Genomic DNA, 23,308 nt, shown 5'->3' with positions numbered 1-23,308 from the left:
CTCTCCTATACTTGGTTAGAGGGCATAATTTTACCGCTCAGTTTTTATTATAGATTATAGATCTGTTCAGATTTTCTATTTCTTTTCAAGTCAGTTTGGTAACATATTTCTCTAGAAAATGGCTTATTGGGGCGCCTGGGTGGCTCAGTGGGTTAAGCGACTGCCTTGGGCTCAGGTCATGATCCTGGAGTCCCTGGATTGAGTCCCGCATCGGGCTCCCTGCTCGGCAGGGAGTCTGCTTCTCCCTCTGACCCTCCCCCCTCTCATGTGCTCTCTCTCATTCTCTCTCTCAAATAAATAAATAAAATCTTAAAAAAAAAGAAAATGGCTTATTTTACCTATTTTCAAATTTATTATTAAAATGCATGTGTCACTCTTATTTTTTTTAATTTTATATCAAATAGGTAAATAGGAAAGTAATTATGAAAGATATTCATATTATTCAATATCTTTCATAATTACTTTCCTATTTTCATTCTTCCTGTTATTCATTTGTACATATATACGTGCATGCATATGTATATATATTCGTCCATAGACTTATCTATATTTTACTCATCTTTCAAGCAAGTGGCTTTCAATTTTCTTGATAATCTTTTTCTCTATTTTATCAATTTCTGAAATTATATTTATTTTCTTCTTCCTAAATTATTGGAATTTATATATTGTTTTATTAATTTTTAAAAGATGAATTCTCCATTTTATTCAACTACCACAAATACACAGAGAAGAAAAAAAAAATCAAAATATCAGTATGCTCTATTTTTTCCTGTATACATGGAAAAGTTTTCAGACCTAAAGAGCTGAGTATAGTTATACAGATTAATAGAATTGAAGTAAAAATGATGATTTTTAGGTAACAATGAATTAAAAGTTGTGTTTGTACAGTTCTTTATTCTCTACAAATTTCCACACTCATTACCATATTTCCTTTTTTTAAAACAGATGAATTGAGACATAACGTATATACCATAAAATTCATTCTTTTAAAGTGCACAATTCTGTGCTTGGTAGTGTATTCACAGACTAGTGCAACAATTATAACTATCTAATTTTAGAACATTTTAATCCCTCCCCCAAAATAACTCCATATGTATGTAAAGTCACTCCCCATCAAATCCTACTTCATCTCTGGCAACCTCTAATTTATTTTCTGTCCCTGTAGATTTGCCTAGTCTGGACATTTCATAACAATGGAGTAATACAGTAGTGGTCTTTTGTAACTGATTTCTTTCATGTGGCATAATGTTTTCAGGATTCATTCATGTTTTACCATATATCAGTATTTTATTTATTTCTATTCCTGAATAATATATTTCTTGTATTGATATACCATTTTGTTTATCCACTCATCAGTTGATGAACATTTGAATTTTTATTATTTGATTATATGAATTATGATATGAATATTCATGTACAAGCTTTTGTGTGGACATGCATTTTCTTTTCTCCTGTGTGTACAAATAAGAGTGGAACTCCTGGCTCGTATGATAAGTCAATCTTTAACATTTTGAGGAACTGCCAGAGTGTTTTCCAAAGTGGCTGTGTCATTTTAAAATTCTGACAGCTGTGCATGAGGGCTCCAATGTCTACACAATCTTGCCATCAGTTGACATTGTCCATCTTTTTTATTATAGTCGTTCTAGGGGGTGGGAACTGCTATCTTGTACTTGATTTGTGTTTCCCTGATGACTAATGATGTTGAGCATCTTCTCATGTGCTTATTGGTCATTTTTATAGGCCCTTTGGTGAAATAACTGTTCAGAGTCTTGGCCTAATCTAGGGTCACTAAGTATTCTTCCAATAGTTGTGTAATTTTAGCTCTTATATTTAGGTCTATGATACATTTTGAATTAATTTTTATATATGGTGTGAGGTTTCAACTTCATTCTTTGGAATGTGGAAATCAAGTTCCTGCCACACATTTTCTTGAAAAGGCCATTCTTCCCCCATTGAACAGTTCGCTGGAGTTTGGGCTTTTGGGGGAGCTCCAAACCCATCTGCCCCCTCTGGAGATTTGTGGACCATTTTTTTTTTTTTAAATCTGCAATGAAGTTAAGGACAGGAGAATGGGTTTGATACATATTAAAACACCACATAATACTGATATTCAGCAGTTTTTCTTGAGTAAGCACTCATTTAATTGTTATTGGACTTTGTTGAATTTCTAGAGTTCAGAAAAAGGTGATTTTCACCATTTTGCCAGAGTTTTCACTGTTCTTATGAAGGAGAGGATTTTTGGATCCTTATTTCACCATTCAGGAACTGATACTCTATTTCATTAATATTAATTGTTCATGCTTCTTAATCTATACATGTGTTGCCATAATATCTTTATTTCTGAATTCCTGTTTGAGGTCCTGTTGGTCAAGAAAATGTTTAGCAATTATTTTTAGGGTTAAAGCATATGAGGAGCTTACCAGTCTTTATAATTGATTTTTAATTTAATTCCATTGTGCTCAGAACAGGTGTCCATTATTAGGTTTATTATTTGCTTTCTCTTGAGACTTACTTTGTGGACTAGAACATGGCCATTTTATTGCATATTCTGTGTGTACTTAAAGAGAGCATGTCTTCAATTTTGGTGTACAGATATCTATATATTTCTGGTGGACTTAGCTTTTTGTTTATTTTGTTATTTTAATCATCTTGTTATTATAATTTTGTTGTAAATATCTCACAATATGATTAACGATTTATCAATTTCTCCATTTAATTCCTTATATATTTTCAGCCTAGATTATGAAGGCACACACCATTTTAAGAGTTTTATCTGTGTTTATCTGTTGTCTTGTCATATAATAGAGAACTTTCTATTTCTACAAAAGCTATTTGCCTTAAAGCCTATTTTGGTTAATATTAATATTGCTTCATCAAGATTCTTCACACATGAAATTTTAGATCATATAGCACCAAAAGTATTATTTTATTTTAAAAATCAAGACAAGACCTATATAGTTTAATGACTTTTCTTTATTTTTAGCAGAGGCAAGAGTAGAATCCAGGACTTCTGTTGTAGAATTCCTTTCTACATCCAGTTGTAACAAACAAGTCAGTAATTTTTGGTTTAGGAGAGTATACTTTCTCAAATAGAGCATGAAAGTAAGAGCAGTAAATGATCTCCTAAATATTGCTGTAGTAGAAATATGAGTTCTCCTGAAAGGGGAAAAACAAAACAAAACATGTTTTACAGTATTTGTCATACTGAATTACCTTGCTCAACATATATGTCATGCCCAAACAATTTTTATCTTATTTATGAGTGTTTCTAAGAAGCAGAAATGATAATTCCTCCAAGACTAGTTTGAATTTTTATTCTTAAAAATTGTTAATCTTAGTAGAAAAATATATGTTAGTACTAAAAAAATTGTATCAACTGAAAATAAAGTGAAAATTTTCTCCCCATTTCTGAACCCCAGTCACCAGTTGCCATAGAAGAGGTAACAACATTCCCTCATTAAGCCTTCAAGTATTCTATGCTTTACCTTCATATAGTTCTAGAAAAATATTTTGTTTTTTGATATAAATAATAGCATAGACTGTGTACTGTTTATATCTTGCTGTTTTCAACTTACAAAATATTTGGAATTATTCAGTATCTGTACCTCTGTATCAATCGCATGAATTTATGTAGCCCCATAACCTTGTACTGTATGACTGTACCATAAGTTATTTAGCCAGCTACCTGTTCATAAACATTTCTGTTGTTTCTAATCTTTTGCTACTACAAATAATATTGGATGACATTTCCTTACTCATCTGCCATTTTTCATATGTAAAACTGTATCTTTAGAGTAATTCCTTATAAATGAACTTAGTTGGTCAAGGGGTGTGTGTGTGTGTGTCTGTGTGTGTGTGTGTGATGGGTATTGCCCATTGGCTCTCTATATAGGTTATAACAGTTTATACTTAGATTATCAATATTTCAGAGTGTCTTTTGCCTACACTTTAATCAATATAGTGTCTTATCAAACATTTTCATGTTTTGAATGCATTTATCATTTTATGAGAGAAACTGTATACTTTTTAAAATTTAAAAGTTGTTTATATTTTCCTTTCTTTGAATTATCTGTTTAATACCCCTTGCCTATTATTTATTTGAGTATTTTGTCCATTGATAGGAGCTCATATATATTAAAGAATTTAGCCATTTATTATATTGCAAATGTTCTATGCAGTTTATCACTTGTCTCTTTCTCCTACAATTTTTTAACGTATATTAAAAATCATTTTTTTCTTTAGGTCTTCCATGCTTTGTGTCAAATGGACAAAGGCTTTTTTTCATTCTAGAGTTCTAAAAATAATTATTCTATGTTTACTTCCAAGACTTTCATAGTGTCATTTATTACATCAAAATTATTAAGCTATCTAGAAATTATTTTTTATATTAAGTCAGGAAATTCTCTAACTTAATTTCTTCTCCAGGTACCCTAAAACTATCATGTTTACAGGAAATTTATAAATTAATTCAGGCAGAAGCAAGTTCTTTGGGACATTACTTTTTTTCTTTTTGTTTCTATCTAATAATATTATATGCCTTTCCAAAGTCTTTATTCCTCTCATTACTGTTTTAAAATTTCTTCGTATAATCTTTGTATATTTTTTAAATAATTTCATTCCCAGATTCCTTATCTTTCTTCATTGTTGTTGCTAGTATGCATTTGTTCTTGTTTTGTTTTTGTTCTGTTTCCCTTTTGTCTTCTTGATTGGTGGTGGTTTGTAGGAAGGTTAGAGATTTTTGTCTAAAAATCTGTAATCAAGCCCTTTTCCACCCTTTGTCTCTGGCATCCACTGTTCTGTTTTCTGTCTCTATTGTTTTGCCTTTTCCAAAATGTCATAGAAATGGAATAATATTGTCTGTAGACTTTTTTTTTTTAAGATTTCATTTATTTGTCAGAAAGAGAGAGTGAGAGTGAGAGAGGCAGGCAGAAGGGGATGCATGCTCCCTGCGGAGCAAGGAGCCGGATGCAAGACTCGATCCCAAAACTCTGGGATCATGATCTGAGCTGAAGGCAGACGCTTAACCAATTGAGACACCCAGGAGTCCCACCTCTGTAGTTTTGAACCTGGCTTCTTTCACTTAACGTATTACATGCCTGTTTGTTTCTTCGTTCAGATTCTCCTTATGAGTCTTTACGGTGCCAGTGGGCCCAGAGAAGTTTCTGAGACCAAGTTTATTCCCATCCTCTTTTCCCAAAAAGTGATTATTGGATTTGCCCCTTAGTTATGCTACCTCCTTTGAGAACTGTGCTCTGCTAGCATTTTCTTTGTATCTACAGCTATAGGCATCCTCTCTCAGAAACTGTCCATCCTTTGAAGGCATTCATCAGTCCATCCTCTAATGCTCTGGTGTTTTGGTAACAGATGTCTTCCAATGTTAGTGAAAGTGGGACTTGCATTTCTTTCTCTTTCTTTCTTTCTTTCTTTCTTTCTTTCTTTCTTTCTTTCTTTCTTTCTTCTTTCTTTCTTTCTTTCTTTTCTTTTTTCCCTCCTTCTTTCTGTTTTTTTTTTTTTAATTTTTTCCTTTTTCTGGTGTGATTTTCTAAGGAAGAGGCAGCACATCATTGCTTTGCGGTTTTGAAACTCTGTCCCTTAGTAGCTATTAAGTATAAATTGCTCTAGCAAGTAGCTGCCCACCTCTAATTTACTACTTAACTAAGGGCAAACTCTATGCCAAAGGATGGGGAAGCTCTTCAGAGCTGAAATGTCACTAGCTTTGGCACATGCTAATAAATATCCAACTTCCTTTTGGTGTATTATCATTGCAAACTTTTCTCTTTTGCTTATTCCTTTGAGAAATCTTTGAAATTTAAGACTTACAATAATAATTAAACATTTCTTAAAATATTAAGTATCCACACTTTTAATTATCAATTATCCTGATAACTCAGTATGTTATATATTTTATAAATAAAAAAAGTATTGAGGACCAGAAAGTTTAAGTAAACTTCTCAAATGCACACAGCCAATCAGTAGAAGGGCTCTAGTTTTAAATCCTCATTTTGTGACTTCAAATCTGTTACTTTTTGACCGCCTCACAGTTACCTCCATATTTGTATTCACTGTGATGACTTTGAGCTTATAAAACAAATGTATATGCATTATTTAATTGGATTCTGGTAATGATAGTTTAAGTTAAATTGAAAGGAGGTTATCATTAAATCCATTTTACAGGTAAAGACCTTTTCTGAAAAAATAAGGAAATTTTCAAAGGCAAGCTGTTGTTTCATAGAGCAGATTCGCACAAGGGATCCTGATCCAAAATTAGGTATTCTCCCTTTTAAATAACTGTACATCCAATAGAACCATTTTCTTTACTTCAAAAATGCTAAATTCTTGGTTTAAAATTTTATGAGTATTTGTTCTATTGGGAGCTGTTTGGTGCTAGTGTTTGATACATGTTTGGTGTTTTATATCAGTTAGCTACTGGCATAGTAATGTTTGTAATAAACACCATAATACTGTGCAATAAATAACCACAATACCTATAAGATCGCAACAATATACAAAATTATTGTTCACAAGTTCTCAGGCCTTTGGACTAGTTCTTGTGGCCTTGGTTGGGCTTACTTATACTATGTATTCACCTGCCATAGGTGGCTCTGCTGATCATTGCAGGGCTCTGTCCCCAGCTAGCTATAAGCTACTTTCTTAAGATGGAATCAGTTTCACATTTGTTCATTTGAAACACATTTACTTAATGTTCTAGGCAGAACTTACTGAAGTAGATTCATGTACAGTGAAAAAAAAAATGGCCAGTGATTTCCCTACCCCAACAGCAGGCATCCTAGGTTAGCACTGTTCTATAACTAAGACCTGGTATGTATTATGTCCTCCCCAGTGCTTGGTATTAGGGCCATCATAATGAGGTAGGCAGACAAGATCCCTGTTTTAAGAAAGCATATAAACCAGTGAGGAAGATAGATGACAAACAAATAAATAGCGATTTTAAAATACACTTCAAAGAGAATAAAGAGGTTGTGGAGATGTAAAATAATAAAAATGGCCTTTATTGGGAAACTGACCAGGAAAGACCTCTCTGAGGGATGGAGATTAAGAAGAACAGTAAATGTGGTTGCAACTGACAAAAACCCATTTCAAACTGAGTTGGAGTTAAGTGAGTTGGCTTACATATCTGAAGTGTGGGAAATGTATAGGGAATATGAAAGAAGGAACTAGACTTAGGGATAATTGCAACTGCAGACTTGAACATCCTTAGCCTGTGGACTTGAACATCCCCAGGTCATTGCTGCTTCCTTCTCTCTGGCTTTTTTCTCTTCTACTACAATATCACAAGTAGACTTATACAAACTACAAGGGCATGGATACTGGAATTACTAGGCTTAGAGATCTGTGACCTTAAAAGAAAAGAGACTCTTTACCCTCAGCTTGAAATATTCTCTGGAAGTTTATAGACCCATTAACCTGATTTAGATCTCACATCCCCCTCTTGAGCCAGTCACCATGGAAAGAGATGATTATGGCTGGTCACATTCAAAGAGTGTGCCTAGACTTAAAATAGGAAAACAAATTTCCCTAAAGGAAAGCCCAGAGGAATCGTACTAACATGGAAATGGGGGGAAATCTTTGTAAGCCTGGGTCCCCTCCCTCAAAATGTATATTTATCAAGTAAAATTCATGTCTAACTCATCTTAATATGTCCAACAGTGATTGGTACAGGACTTGACACATTTCCAAATTGATAATGTAATTTTAGTAAATTTCAGACTCTGGAGAAAGCCATAATCTACCCTCTTATGGGGAGTACACTCTAACTATAAGCCTGTAACTCTCTTCACAGAAATCCTCTTTTATTGGTTCTCTTTCCTTTATGGAGCTGTAGACATGTGATGGGTTAAGAGTAGCAGAACTCGTTTTAGTCAACTCTTAGCAATAACCTGTGTTGATGTTTCTGAGGTTTGGACTGTCAGCTGAAGCTCCACTAAGATAGAAAACCCCCATTTTGTCTTAGAATTCCAATAATTCCTGTATTCTTTAATCAGAATCAAGTGTAGAAAAATCCAAGGGAAAAAAACATATTTATACCTTATTTTAATGAATACATATAAACCTAAAATTTTCAAGTTTCTTTTAAATGTTAGATTCAAAGAAATTGCTCCTATAATAACAGAATTATATAATAAATTATGCTTGTAAATAATTGGGCTTGACCTCAAGTGTTTTACTCTAATTATGAAAGCATGTAAATATTTTTATAAGCCTATTAAAAATAAATTTATTTTCAGATCCTTTTGAAGCATTCATCATCTTTTCTATTCGCCATGAGATCAGAAGGATTGATCTTCATAAAAGAGACTATAGTCTACTTGTTCCTGGGTTGAGAAACACAATAGCGCTTGATTTTCACTTCAATCAAAGTTTACTTTATTGGACAGATGTTGTAGAAGACAGAATATACCGGGGCAAGCTTTCTGAAAGTGGAGGTAATTTTTAATTGAAAATTCTAGAAAGATATGCTGTAATCAGATGGGATTTAGATTAATCTTTGCACTTTCATTCTTTATCTTCTCCCTCATGTATGTAAAACCAGGGATGTCAAGTATATGTGTGAAGATCTGTTGAGGGAGGGGAATGAATGGCAAAAGCCTGCGCTATGCATACCATTTTCAAATTATGAGCTTTTCCATGGACATTTGGTGAAGAAAAATATTTATAAGAAATAACTACTGCTTTCCACATACTAGTAGACATATGTTTGTGAGTTAAAATGTTTTTATTTTGTTACCATCTTTCAGCAAAATTTAAACAAATAATGAATTGTTACAAAGACCACTAATATGAACTAAATGTTTTTATCATAATTTGACTTATTTCTTTTGTCTAATGTACACTTTTCTTAAGTAGCAAGGCTCTGAGATAAATATATGTATAATCCTTTTGAAAATGTTGTGTCTGTGTAGCATCCCAAAGCCCAGGTGTTTCTATCAAAATCTGAATTTCTCCTTAAGTCACCTTTGCAATTTTGGAAAAATGGTAATAAACACGATATAATTATCACATGTGAATTTGTGTCCTGTGGCATATTGCAAGAGACTGATTTCAAGTGATGGATTTAGATCCTTGAGCTTAGATGGTTAAGGGTTTAAAAGAAAAGAATGTCTAACAAAAACACTGGCAATGTCATAAACTAAGAAGGGTTATCCTATTAGGAAAAAAATAATTATTTTAATTACAAAAGAAATTAAGAAGTGGATGAATAGATCATTGGTGAACGTTACCAAATTGCTTATTTTTATTTAGACCAAACTAATGCCTTCCTCTCTTATTTGTTATCATGTTATATCATGTAAGTCTTCTGGCCCAGGAAGGGGCAGGGAGTGTGATTGGGGCTTATCTTTCTTAAGGGTAAGTGCAGTAAAGTTATCTTCTCTCTCATGTTTCAGAAAAGGGTGCTGCTGACTAGCTATAATGCATGTTGGCCCAGGGGGACATTTGCTCTTTATTCTACCCCTGAAGATCAGTGTTGATACTAAACTGCACTCATTTGAACTAGCCCATCATTCCTGTTCCCCAAATCCTGTGTTCTATTTCAAAAGTCCAAAACAAGAAATAACTTTTTGAAACCTAAACATTGTTGTTAGCATCAAGAGTTATTTAAAAATTCTACTTCACTGTCACTAAAAGGGCTTAAGAATTTAAAAATTTCTGGTAGGAAAGATCAGTAATTCTAAATTTGGAGTCTTCTTAGTTTCCATCGTGCCAGGTAACATATTTGCACTATATCTTTCAAACTCAATATATTGCTTAAAAACTCTGTACTGCTGTTAAGTAGGCCTTTGTGTGTGTGTGTGTGTGTGTGTGTGTAATACATTTCTTGAATGGGTTCAAGTATTGGTCTCCTTTTTTTTGTAGGGGTCAGTGCAATAGAAGTGGTTGTGGAGCATGGCCTGGCTACCCCGGAAGGACTGACAGTCGACTGGATAGCAGGCAACATATACTGGATAGACAGCAATCTGGACCAAATTGAAGTGGCCAAACTAGATGGTTCTTTAAGAACTACACTAATAGCCGGAGCCATGGAACACCCCAGGGCCATTGCTTTGGACCCAAGATATGGGTAAAGAAGTTTGACTTTTACAGATTCACTTTGACATAAAAAATTATCTTTTAAATGAATATTTAATTCAATTATCTCAGAAATTCTGAGTCAGATTGTTTATCTTGTGCATGTACATATATGTGTATATATGTATAATTATGTATATGTTTGTCTATGTGTGTGTATATATAATTATATATATATAGACCAGTTTAAGTTTATTAGCATGAATCTGGTTATAAGATTGCTTACATAGGTACTTTCAGAGGATAGAAATATCTTCTTTCTAAATATGGGCATTATGCCCTATTGGAAGCCATTGCAACTCAATTTTGAAGCAGTAACTTAATGAATTTCTCTTTGACCTGCCAAAGAGATGCTATAATTGTTTCTAATGGTTGCAAACCACAGGGCCGGTCTCTGGTCCAAATAGTCACAGATGTTAACCGCACCACCTCTTATGTATTTTGTAAGTACTTGGAGTCAGTTTAAAAGGAAATTAGTATAAGCTTGAAGGAGTCCAGTGATGAGACACTGACTATTTGGGGTGTTGGAAAGACAAGGTACATGATTCTTGAAGACAAGGTACATGATTCTTGAAAACAAGGTCAAATGTTGAGTAACTCAGGTTATTGCCTCTGGTGTTCCCCTGGATGTTCCTCTGCGAAAGAGCAGAAGAGAGACGCTGAAAAACGAGGGCTCCAATTTCTCTCACTCGCTTATTTTCTGGAGAACCTACTCAACTCTATTATCGTCCCTTAAATTTCAGTTTTTTCTTTTGTAAATCAGGGATAATATCTTTATCATTTGGTTGTTTTTGAGGAGATGGTAAATATGTGGAAGATAATATGTAAGTGATATTGATGAAAATACTATGTTATTACTGTTAATTATTTAATCCTTGTTAATTATTTCGTAAATCTAAAGCCATTGTCAAGGCTAAAGGTTAGTAGATCAGAATCTTTTTAAATTTATTTTTATTTATTTATTTATATATTTATTTATTTATTTTGTCTCTGTATCTTCAAGTAATACAAAGTCCAGGGAGCACCAGTGAGGGAGGGGAATCAGCCAGGAGGGGGTTTAATGAAATGCAGAAGAGAGAAAAGGGAGCCTGTGTTTAAGTCAGCTTCCTGACCACATTTTTCTGGCTGGTGCTCTGGCTTATGCCGGAGCTCAGAAATCAATAGATTGGGAAGTTTGTTCTTCTTTTCCTCAATTCACACACAGAAATTAAAGGGCCAAAGCAGGTTGCCTAGAGCAAGGTTCCAAACTGGCAACTCTCATTAATACGTTTGCTTTACCTCTACAGTGTTTTAAATTTATTTGAATTACTTTCCCAAACTTAAAATATTGAGACATTTTGTATACAGTGCTGGATTTCTGGCTACTTCTGAAAAAAAAAAAAAAAATAGAGATCTGACAGCAAGGAGCAAAGCACTAGCTGTATCTTTTAGCTCTCATTTATACAGTTTACACTTTGCCCATTTCATTCATTAATTCCTATGATAACAGTTCACCGGCAAGAGATATGTTATGTTTAATGAGAAATTCCTTTTTTAAAACAGACTATTCCTGAGATTACAAGCAACTTGCTGATCCTGACCCTTTACTTCCCACAAAAGTTCATCATCAACAGGGCTTTTACCCTCCATGTAACAAATATCAGTTTGAAATTTTCACCTATTAAACCTATGTAAGTTGTACCAGCACCTTATACACAGGAGAAACTTTCTGTGTAAGGGAAAGTGATATTTTGGAGAAAGTTGTGGTTTTAGCTTGTACACCAACATGGTAGAAAAGCTGTGAGTGCTCTCAAATTACAGATGGCACACACAGAGAGAAACAAGACACAACAAAAAGGACAAAATGGGCATATGAAAGCTTTGAAAATAGTCTGACCAAACAAAGCAGTAAATCTGGGAGTTGAAACTTTATTTTCTATAGCCTTGAACTGACAATATTTAGGATAAAATTATTTATCTCACTTAGTTTGCAGAATGTCCAACCTGAGAGGAGGGAAAAAAAAAATAGAGACACCAACACACCACCCACAAATACTATTTAAGTGAAAATATCAGATACTATTCCAGTGATATAAAATCTTCAGAAGTAATATACCCTCTAAGAGTTGAAAGTTAGTATAGAAAGCTAGCCTCTGAGTAGGAAAACCTGATAATGCTTCTGAGAAAGTTGATACCGTCCATTACTAATTGCAACTATGAAATTGTACAGCTGATTAAAATAATTATAGTGGTAATAATTTTTTTCTTGAAAAATGATTGAAGAAATATACTTATAAAATCATTTTTGGTATAAATAATCAAAGTTCAGAAGGCAGTACTAGTTCATTCAACTCTAGGAAGAAATTGAGAGGTTGACTGAGAGCATAGTAAAAATACATGCAAACACACACGCAGTGAACTGCAAAGCTAAGTGCAAGAAAAGCAACACTGAAAAAAAATTTAATTTGACTTAAACTCCGCTTAATGCCTTAGTGGTATCTATTCAAATAGAAACATAAAATTTCTCCCTATTTCTCAAATAATTCAAGAAATACAAAGAAGCTGTGAGTCAAAATTGATAAGAGCTCCAAAACACTTGAACTTATTTTAAAAATATGTATTTTTGGATATATCTACTGGGTAATTTTTTTAGAATTATGGTTTCTGAAAATACTGTTAGCTTTCCTACTACATCATCAGCTCTCTAATGGCAAGACATGCTTCCATGTCTATGAAATCCTCCCCTGCTTTTGGCATATATAATTGTGCTGAATAAATGTTTGTTAAATAAATTAATGCATGCATATGCATAGACTTTTTGCTAACATATAACTTCCAAAACTCAAGGATAAACCTGTAAGAGTGAAGTATAGAGTAAAAGACAGCTAGTGGGTAATATTATAAACTTTGTTTACAATAACAAGTGAATGAACAAGTTTGTAACCAGCCACTTTGCTCCCTCAGCACAGCTGAAGAAAAACAAAAACAGTAACAACAACAACAAAAATCGGGCTATAACATTAGACCACTAAAACATGTTTATATCATGTGAGTTTCCTTCAGCTATGAAGGTCCTCTGTGACCTTTTTTTACAGATGCCAAAAAACAAATGTTTTTAACCAACTGCTTTGCTTCCCTGGCATAAAAGCCACAGGCCTTCACTTTACATTATAAAACATATTTGCCATGATGCCGCATCCCTTTAGTATTCTGGGTTTTGACCCAATATCCCAAGTGACAAGTTATTCCAAGACGGTAAATGGGAGTCTTAGGGAGGAGCCATTTTTCTCTCATTCTGTTTTAAGGGAATACACTTATTGCTAAGGTGACCTGAACGAGTCCATGAATCTCCTCTGAACCTCAAGCTAAGTATTCGGGAGTAAGAAGCACCAGGGAGTTCCCCATCTACAGGGCACTCACTTCAGTTCTTGAACTTTCATTGTCTTTGTACTCGTACAGCTGCATGGTGTCTTCCTGCTCCATTGCTGGCGTTTCGATTTCATTTCTCATAATAATTGGACTCTGCGATAGCCATTGCAATTTGTGAAAGCAGATACAGTAATTGTGAAGATTAGTGAAACATCTAAATAAAATTTTAATTTTATCTGGGACTGTTCCTAAATGAAACTAATAAAGACGTTGCTTTTAGAAGACCTAAAGATTGTGGATAAGTATCCTCTTTTTTTTTTTTTTTTGCCAAGATCATTTATTTTCACCTTCTGCAGCTTGACCTGATAGATGATAATGGTCCTTTCATGCCTGTAATGATACAAGTTGTTCATGGTCCATTGACCCAATTTAATCCTGATACAGACTAACCCATGAATGCAGGAACTGTAGAATCAGTAGACTGTAGTCTCTTTTTTTAAAAGCAATTGTGGCTGAATATTTCCATACGTCCTGTAAGAAGAGATATTCAGTCTTTGTGTATTTCAAGAAATAATGCAATCATTGAAATGCTAATACATTTTAACCATAAAAAGAAAGTAATAAGGGGAAAATGATTCTTTTAAAATACATTACAGAGTATACAAAAGAGTGCCTAGAATTTTATGAAACAATGATCCTTGAAATCAACTTTTTAAATTGATTGTAAACTGACTAATGGTGAAGTTAAGAACACTTTTAGGGGAACTAATTCCAGAACATGTTATTTTATAAAAAGTATTGGAAATTTCCCCACTTGAATTGATGAAAGATTAGGACCATTGTGAGGACTACAGAAGAAACAGCTTAATGCTACTATGTTTAGTGAAGAAATGAAGGAATCACTTATTTTAGAATTTCTCAAATTATCCCAAGCCATACTTTTATGGTCCACTGGAAACACATCCTTGAAAGTCTACAGTGCCCACTTCTGGTAAACCTACAATATAGAGAAAATGCAGAATTGTAGCGTTACTGATATGTGTGTTGGAACTTCCACAACCACATAAGGCAGAACTAGGTAGAAAGTTCCAAGAGAGACACCAGTTTTCCACTTGTTATTCAGGCAGAAGACAATGCTCAGAAGTCTTTGGGTCATCAGTCCAGAGTGTGAATTACAGCCTTGCCTGGATCACGTGGTAGCTTATCAACAGATACTCAGACTAGTTATCATTCTCAAATTCATTGTTTGTTTTCAGTGATGATTTTTCCTAATCTTTTTTAAACTTGCAAATCTCTGTACTCTACCTTGTCTGTCAAGATACCACATAAATTTGATTGATGCTATGTCGGTCTTGTTTCTATTTTAAATCTTATTTTTTAAATCCTAAGTATAAAGGGAAGCTGACAACAACCTACTGTCAGTGAAAAGATATGTGCATCCAAAATTAAATTTGTAGTGAGACACATAATTCATTTCATTCATTGTTTTAAAGACATTTAACTACTTAACTGAATAGCCTACCAGCTTTATATTAATTAATCTTTGTTCCGTTTGCCCTTTATGGCAACATATTGTATACTAGGTAACTTATAAGTAATAAGCATATGTGTATATACATGTTGAAATTTCCAGATAGTTTTTTTCTCATATAAAACAATCTAATCTTTAAAAATTAGTCTTTGCAGAGGGCGCCTGGGTGGCTCAGTTGGTTGAGCAACTGCCTTCGGCTCAGGTCATGATCCTGGAGTCCCTGGATCGAGTCCCGCATCGGGCTCCCTGCTTGGCGAGGAGCCTGCTTCTCCCTCTAACCCTCCCCCATCTCATGTACTCTCTCTCTCTCTCTCATTCTCGCTCTCTCAAATAAATAAATAAATCTTTAAAAAAATAAAAAATAAAAAAAATAAAAATTAGTCTTTGCAGAAAAAAAAGATTTCTAGCCATAAAATTTTATAAATGTCCTCTGGTATTTTTAATATTCTTAAAAATTTACATATTATGTTAATTTTGAGTTAGATACACTTTTAAACTTTTATTATAGAAATTTTTAAATACACAAAATAGAATGAATTATATAATAATCTTCCTCATATTCATTACCCAGCTTCAACAATTATCAATACATTATCCCTGATATATTACTTAGTTTTATCCTTTCTCAGCAGTTTACTTATTTATTCAAATATTGGTAATTAAACAATGAATACTCTGGATATTGTTTTTGTGGATATGATCCCATACCAGGGCCAGAAAAATCCTAAAGCTGCCCATGAAACTAAAACTTTTTTTTTTTTAACATAAACTCAGATTTTGAGAGACATTCTTTGAGATAAACCCAATCTTATGACCTACTCCTCTGAATCCTTTTCTTATGGTTTTGACTTATAAAACTAATCTACCTTCACATACTTGCTGGTGTGACATTTGAACATTGACATTAGTATTAATTCTCTTTCTGTCTCCATTTCTTCAACAGTTAGAAAATAGTTTGAAATTTTGCATTTAAAAAATCATTTCTATGACTGTGTGTGTGGCATGCTCGTGCAAGCACAAATCTTTTCTGTGTGCTAGTCATCCTTTACGCTAAATTGTTTATGTCCCTTACCTCATCAAATGCTCCTGATAAGTGTGTACAGTTAGAGTTTTTACTTACAGATGAGAAAATGGAGTCTGAGATTAAATATGCTGGAGGAAATGACAGATATTAGTCTTCATCCCAAGTTTGTCTGACACAGAAACATATATTGGCACAATTATTTAATAACCTTTTGAGGCTGCCCAGGGCTTCAGAGTTGTTTATGAGCTGCCACTCTCACCAAGAACATTTACATCTTCCTTCTCTCTTCACCATAGTCTTTTAACACACATACTTACTAAATTTATTATATAATGTATCGAATTGTCTTTTATTCATTTCATATTTCAAATTCCTCTGTCCTAAAACAGACTATATACTTCTCAAAAATCCAAGTCATGACAAATACTTAGTTTACATCACTCCATATCTCCTTACATAAAGTTAATATTTAAAAAAAAGAAGATAGCTTCAATTGTATTTTGAATTTTTTTCCAGAGGATTATTTCATTTTCTAAGCTTATCTACCACATTCATATACTTAAGGATCATTCAAAATATAGAAGGAGGAAAAACAGCACAATGATATATGATTATAATGAAGAACAAAGGTATTTTTCCCAGTAACTTTACCATTTCTCACCAAAATGTTGACAGAGCTGATAATAGGAAAATTTACTGGACTGTCACTATCTCTCCAGTCCTGTGAGTTCTCCCTTCCCAAATCACCATGCTACTCATTGGGTTCTGCTATGAAAGTAGAGAAGGCAGCTACCATTTATTGAATAGCAGACGTGCTCCTATCCCTCTGCCAGATGTTTTCCGTTTGCTATTTTATTTAGTGACATGACATTAAAGAATTCGATGTTCAAAGCATCAGAGCAGAAGTTAGGCTGCCCAGTTTCTCATCTCCCTCTGCCACTTGCTAGCTGTGTAACCCAAGTAATTTAATTTCTCTAAGCTTGTTCTCCCATCTCTAAAAGATAGATAACTTTAGCCATAGCCTCATGATTGATTAAATGAGATAATCTATAAAGCACTGAAAATAGTATTTAACATATAGTAAGCACTTAAAAAATATAGCCAGTTGTTATGATTGTGGAGTTATTGTGTATCTGTATTAAATATACTATAGAAACATGCATTAGCAGTTTAAACCACTGTCAGTTGAACATAAAACATCCATTGCTTAATAGCCTTAAAAATCAAATGCAGGACACGAGGCACTTGATGCCCATTGTGTGGAACTGATTGTTCATCATGAATTTGTAGAGTCTCAAATAGTATTCAGTTTAAAAAAAGAAGGTAATGATCTTTAGTATATGAAAAATGGCATTTAACAATTGCATGTTTGTATATATCAAAGTATAACGATTTCCTCTGTTTTCCCTCTGTATCCTCTGTCATATGATCTATTTCATTGCTGTGAATCTAAATATCATCTCCATACTGATGACTTCCAAATTCACATCCCCAGCCCTGCCTTCTTCTCTGAACTTCACCCTGGCATACACACAGCTTCCTGAACACCTCCTTTTGGATGTCTTGAAATCTTAAGATAAGAAAAAAAAAATTCGAAAGTAAACTTTTGATTGCTCTTCGCACCCATCCACGCTCAATTCCCAGGTCTTAGAATCTGTTCCTCTTCCATTTTCCCCATTTCACTCATGGATTCCTTGCACAGCCTCTCCCTTGCCCTTACTCTGACTTCGCTGAAACAAGAAACACAGTCACCTATGATTCGTTCTCGACCTCATTTCCCTATATTCAGTCATCAGATAGTCCTGGCAATTCCACCTCCAAATATACCTTGAATCCATTCACTTACCTTCCCTGCCACTACCATACTCCAAACCACTGTCATCCTTGGCTTTTCTTTTAAAATAACCACCTGATAAGCCATACTCTTGCCTCATTATCATCCACTTACATATGATACCATGTTTCACCCCTGCTTAAATGTGCTTCCTATTCCCTTGGAATGAAAACCCAAATAATCGCCTTAGCCTACAAAACCCATTGGGTCGGACTCTTCAAATCCATCGTCTTCTTTTTCCTCCTTACTCACCGCATTGGTCTTATTTCTGTTCCTCAAATCACCCACTCCCACCCCCATTAGGGCTTTCATATCTGCTGTTTATTTTGCTTGTCATGCTCTTTATACTGTTGTCCTTATCTTTTAGATTCAGTGTAAGTACAGCCTCCTCAAAGTCATTTTTTTTTTCCCTGATCACCTTCTCTAAGTAGATCACTTACCTGCTATTTTCTGCAGCATATTTTAGAAGCTACAATTATATATTCATGTATTTATTTACTCTGTCTTCTCCACTGGACTCTAAGCTCCAAGTGGGCAGACAATACATCTGTTTCTTTTGAGACTGTTTATCTGCCAGTGTCTAGCATATAGTAGGCACTCAATAAATATTTGTAAGCTGAATGGCTGAAACAATAGCGTTATTTATTTTTCTTCAGAATTCTTTTCTGGACAGATTGGGATGCCAATTTTCCTCGCATTGAATCTGCCTCCATGAGTGGTGCTGGAAGAAAAACCATCTACAAAGACATGAAAACTGGAGCTTGGCCTAATGGACTAACTGTGGACCACTTTGAAAAAAGGATAGTTTGGACAGATGCCAGGTTTAAAAAAATGATCTTTTTCTTCTGTATTTTCTGTTACCTTTCTTGGATAGTATTTGTAAACGCAAAAGATACCCTAACATACATGTATCATGTATACACACATTGAAATTGGTGGTGATTTTTGTTTGTTTTCATTATGATGGTGGTGATTTTTATTATGACGGGCTTTTTTTCTTTCTTTCTTTCTACAAATCAGATACAGAAGCATAAAATATTTTTTTAAAAAATTTTTCTCTGGCATTTATCTAAGTAATATGATAACACCACTAGACTATTTGAATAAGTTCTGATAAACTTGATGTATTTACCTTTCTGTAGGTCAGATGCTATTTATTCAGCCCTCTATGATGGAACAGCCATGATCGAAATCATCCGTGGTCATGAATACCTTTCCCATCCCTTTGCTGTGTCTTTATATGGGAGTGAGGTCTATTGGACGGACTGGAGGACCAACACATTGTCAAAAGCCAATAAGTGGACAGGGCAGAATGTCAGCGTGATTCAGAAGACAAGTGCACAGCCATTTGACCTTCAGATATACCATCCCAGCCGTCAGCCCCAGGGTAAGTGCTGGTAGTGAATTAACTACCCAGAAAGTATTTTCACCTTAATCATATAATATTTGAACTGTAAAATAACTTCTGTAAGTTAAAGTATTAATATTTCATCTATATTGTGTTGTGGAAGTGGTTCCAGCGTTTATTTTAATTAGTTCAGAATATTTTTTTTTCTTTCCCTTGTCATTTCTTTCACACAGCAATAAAGAAATCTTAGAAATTAAGGGTTTTATACAAAGTCCCCACATTTTTAGTCACTGCTTGTATCAATAAAGGATACTGTGGGAAGTTGTAGATGGTCTTCAGATTTAGAATCTATCACCTGGTTGTGATAGAAAATTAGATGAGAACATCAAGGACACATTGGTCTTTCCCTCAAATGATCTGTGAACTCTATTGGGAGGAGAAAGAATGGTGTATATAAAAAAAAAAAAGGAGCATCTCTTATTTTAAGAGAATTTAGTTCACATGAGCATGTGTGCCACCTCTCCCCATGTATTCCACGCTTTGGTTCAACAGTAATCTCCATCCTGGCTTTGTGATTTCATTACTTCTACTCAATTCTTCCAAACGTTCTTAATTCTGAGTCTTACATTTCTTTTTCCTTTTTATTTTTTCCCCTGGATAGTATGGCCATTTGGTGTAACATCAGCTCATCCTTTTATATCTCTTGATGGAGGCTTCCCCTTTATAATGTGTACCATAACCTGTGAGAATCTCATTTCAATGTAAATAATGTTTCCTTATTATTAACATATTTTTACTTGAGACATCTGATGCTCAGATGACAGCTGTTCCCTAGAGGATACATTTTCTCCTTTTCTCCCTCTTTCAGTGTAGAGTAGACAGATCTTCACTTCCAGAAATTCATTAGCATTTCTGGTCTTATGGACCTCACTTCAAGCCTTATTTTAAATTTGTGCTACATTCTTTACACCTAGATGTGACTAAAAATGCTCACCTCTGTGGTCCATAAATTCCACTGTTATCCTTTTCTTTCTTCAATACTTGACCTTCATTCTCTATCGATACTATTTCTTCTACCCAAATATCCTCATCTGTAAAATTTTCTGTGCCTTCTCCCTGACAGAGTCTGATTGAATCTAGTTTCCTTCCCAGATACTTTCAATTTCTGTTTCAATTTTCTTATATAAGAGATCCTTCTTTGTCATGTGGGAGTTTCTATACACCATGTATTATGTGAGCAATCATGTTAATCCTTTTCTATCACCCATAATTTTTTTGCTCTTTTCATCTTACAAATCTGTACAACATGAGAACATTAAGGGGAGAAAATACAGCTTGGTCACTTTTGTGCTTAATAGGCATTCAGTAAATATATTGGATTTAACTAAATTGAAATGAAGCAGGAAATCATGATTCTGACCAGGAATGGGCCACTAGTATAATAAGAAAAAAATGCTCTTTTCTAAAAACTTTCTTCAGCACGAGAGAGTATCTAGTCATAAACACTGTATGTTGATGACAAAGGATTGGTTTTAATTTTTATAAATGCAAAAATTAAAAAATACATATTTTTGTGCCCCAGACTGGTATTTTTTAGGAACTGTAATTTTTATGTTTAGAGTAATTTAAATGAATAGGACCATGAAAAATGGCCTGGGTTTATGTATTACAACATTCCCCTCCTCAAAATAGGATCAATGTATTTTTATTTCCTAACTATCTGATTTGCCCACATTGACATGAGCCCTAGCAAAGTGACAGAATGGAAATAAAAATGATACTTTCAAGCTCTTCTGACATTTTCATATATATAGAAAGGAAGTAAGACATTCAATGTACAGTATCCTCCATGCTTTCACTCTCTGCGGTCACCCATGGTCCAGAAGCAAAAGGTCCTCCTTCTGAACTATCATTAGAAGGTCAATGGTAGCCTAACACTGTGTTACAATGCCTACGTCATTCCCTTCACTTCATCTCATCACATAGACATTTTATCATCTCACATCATCACAAGTACAAGGGTAAGTATAGTATGATAAGATATTTTGAGACAGAGAGAGATATCACATTTACATAAATTTTATGATAGTATACTACTATAGTTGTTCTATTTTATTATTAATTATCATTGTCCATCTATTACTGTGCCTAATTGATAAATTTGACTTTATCATAGATATATGTATCATAGATATGTGTGTATAGGAAAACACATGGTATATATATAGGGTTTGGTACTATCCCAGGTTTCAGGCATCTGCTTGGGATGTCTTCTCCCTGGATCAGGAGAGATTACTGTAATTTATTTGGTGGTGGGGAGATTTTCTGGACATCTTTACTTAACTTGAAAGGTGATTTATATGAGGCCCCTACAATCTGCGTAAAATAAGGAAGTTTTTACTGTATGGATCTGATTTAACATAGAGGCTTCAGGGCAGATATTCTAGCCTTTTATACCTTTAGAGAATGTTACCTGTAGTGAGACCTTGCTATTTCCTAAATAAAATTCAGTCCGTTTCCATTTTTGAGAATGATCAGAGAACATTCTACTTTTCCCCATTATAAGGATCACTGAGCATATAATAATCATTATCCATCCTGTTTATCTACTTCAGTGAAGTAACACTTCCACTGCTAGGGGAGAAAATGTTTAAAAAGATGCAGGAATATATTGACTGTTTTATTACCAGGGTAGAATTACAGTAAAAATGGTGACAAAATATATATAATATATATAATATATTAAACGTGTAAATACATGAAAAGTTCTTGAAAGAGTGTCTCACATATAATCAATGCTATGTGTTTATATGCTTAAGTAAATAAAATTTTAAAAAGTAATAGTTGATGGGGTTCCTGGGTGGTTGAGTCAGTTAAGTGTCCAACTCTTGATTTCAGCTCAGGTCATGATCTAGGAGTTGTGAGATTGAACCCACGTCAGGCTCCATGCTAGCAGGGAGTCAGCTTGGTATTTTCTTTCTCTTCTCCCTCTGTCCCTCCCCCCTGTTCTCTGTCTCTGTCTCTGTCTTTCTCTCAAATAAATAAATAAATCTTTAAAAAAAAAAAGTAACAGTTGTTGAAATCATATCATTTTCCTCCTTTTGTTGAAATGTAGGTTTCATTACTTTTTTTTAGTCCTTTTTGAATACATAATCTCATATTTAAATAATTCATATTGGGATTAACATTACACTTTTCTATATCATAGCAATTTGTTTAAAGAAAAATGCCAATAAAAATGTGAATCACAGCTCTAAAGAAGAGCAATATGGTTGATCTATCAATAAATTCAGATGTAGTCAGATGTATTCAGATGACTAGGACTATCAAACCTACTCTCAAATGTACACCCATTTTCCCAGCTCCCAGAGCAACAAACATCTTGACATTTTCTTTGTAGTTGTTTCAACAGAGATGTTGAATATCATAGTAATAAATAAAACTATTATTGTTTATTGAACTACTATGTGCCATTTAGTTGTCACTTTTTTTCCCTAATTATTAGACGCATCTAACAAGATGGTTGTTTTTATTTTCTATGAGGAAGCTGAAGCTCAGGAAAATGAAGTAAGCTGGTTCAGAGTAATAAATTTCATCAAAGGCAACACCAGGTTCCCAATGATCATGACCAACCCCCCAGTCCATACTTCACTGTTTTCTAAATTAAGAAAGCTTTTTTTTTTTTTTAAAGTAGGCTCCACGCCTAGCGTGGAACCCAATATGGGGCTTGAACTCACAATCCCGAGACCAAGACCTGAACTGACACCAAGAGTCTGACACTTAACCGACTGAGCCACCCAGGGGCCCCAAGAAAGTTTTGTATCTCTTCAAATTTAATGTCACATTTCATTTTTTAAATTTTGTATCTTCCCTTTTACACTTAGCATTCTCCCGTTATCATTGGTGCCTTATGAGTCTCTTCTTAATAACTAAGTATTTTCACAGCACATGTGACTAACAAAATGTCCTCAACTATTCATCTATTATTGGAAAGTTTGATTTTAGTTCCTTTCTATACTATCATCAGTAATTTTAATGCATATTTCTATACATAAATATTTATCTGTATTTAATAACCTTGGGTTTTGTTGTTATTGTTAGAAAGTCATATGATCTTATTTGCCAGAAACAGATGAA

General features: G+C 34.0%; 2 protein-coding genes across 2 annotated transcripts in view; one reads left to right on the top strand and one right to left on the bottom strand.

Moving 5' to 3' along the window:
* The window catches only part of LRP1B (LDL receptor related protein 1B), a 1,719,891-nt gene that overhangs the window by 566,479 nt on the left and 1,130,104 nt on the right, over positions 1 to 23,308 (bottom strand). The window lies entirely within an intron of this gene.
* LOC145720566 (low-density lipoprotein receptor-related protein 1B-like) lies at positions 9,838 to 19,517 on the top strand. Its single transcript, XM_081814531.1, has 3 exons — positions 9,838 to 10,078; positions 18,480 to 18,644; positions 18,966 to 19,517. The coding sequence occupies exons 1-3, from the start codon at positions 9,840 to 9,842 to the stop codon at positions 19,222 to 19,224; spliced, it is 663 nt and encodes a 220-aa protein (XP_081670657.1). The 5' UTR covers positions 9,838 to 9,839; the 3' UTR covers positions 19,225 to 19,517.

Source organism: Leptonychotes weddellii, chromosome 3, assembly GCF_054177405.1.
Source record: "Leptonychotes weddellii isolate Sample4059 chromosome 3, ASM5417740v2, whole genome shotgun sequence".
Lineage (NCBI taxonomy): Eukaryota > Metazoa > Chordata > Mammalia > Carnivora > Phocidae > Leptonychotes > Leptonychotes weddellii.
Note: the sequence above shows the minus strand (reverse complement) of the source record. Positions and strands in the feature narration are given on the sequence as shown.

Bases quoted from the DNA above. Each gene is read 5' to 3' on its own strand.
- LOC145720566 (XM_081814531.1), top strand. From the start codon at position 9,840: ATGGGTTCAAGTATTGGTCTCCTTTTTTTTGTAGGGGTCAGTGCAATA. The intron at 10,079-18,479 runs GTAAAGAAGTTT...ATTTTTCTTCAG, and splicing joins GCTTTGGACCCAAGATATGG to AATTCTTTTCTGGACAGATT. The intron at 18,645-18,965 runs GTTTAAAAAAAT...ACCTTTCTGTAG, and splicing joins ATAGTTTGGACAGATGCCAG to GTCAGATGCTATTTATTCAG.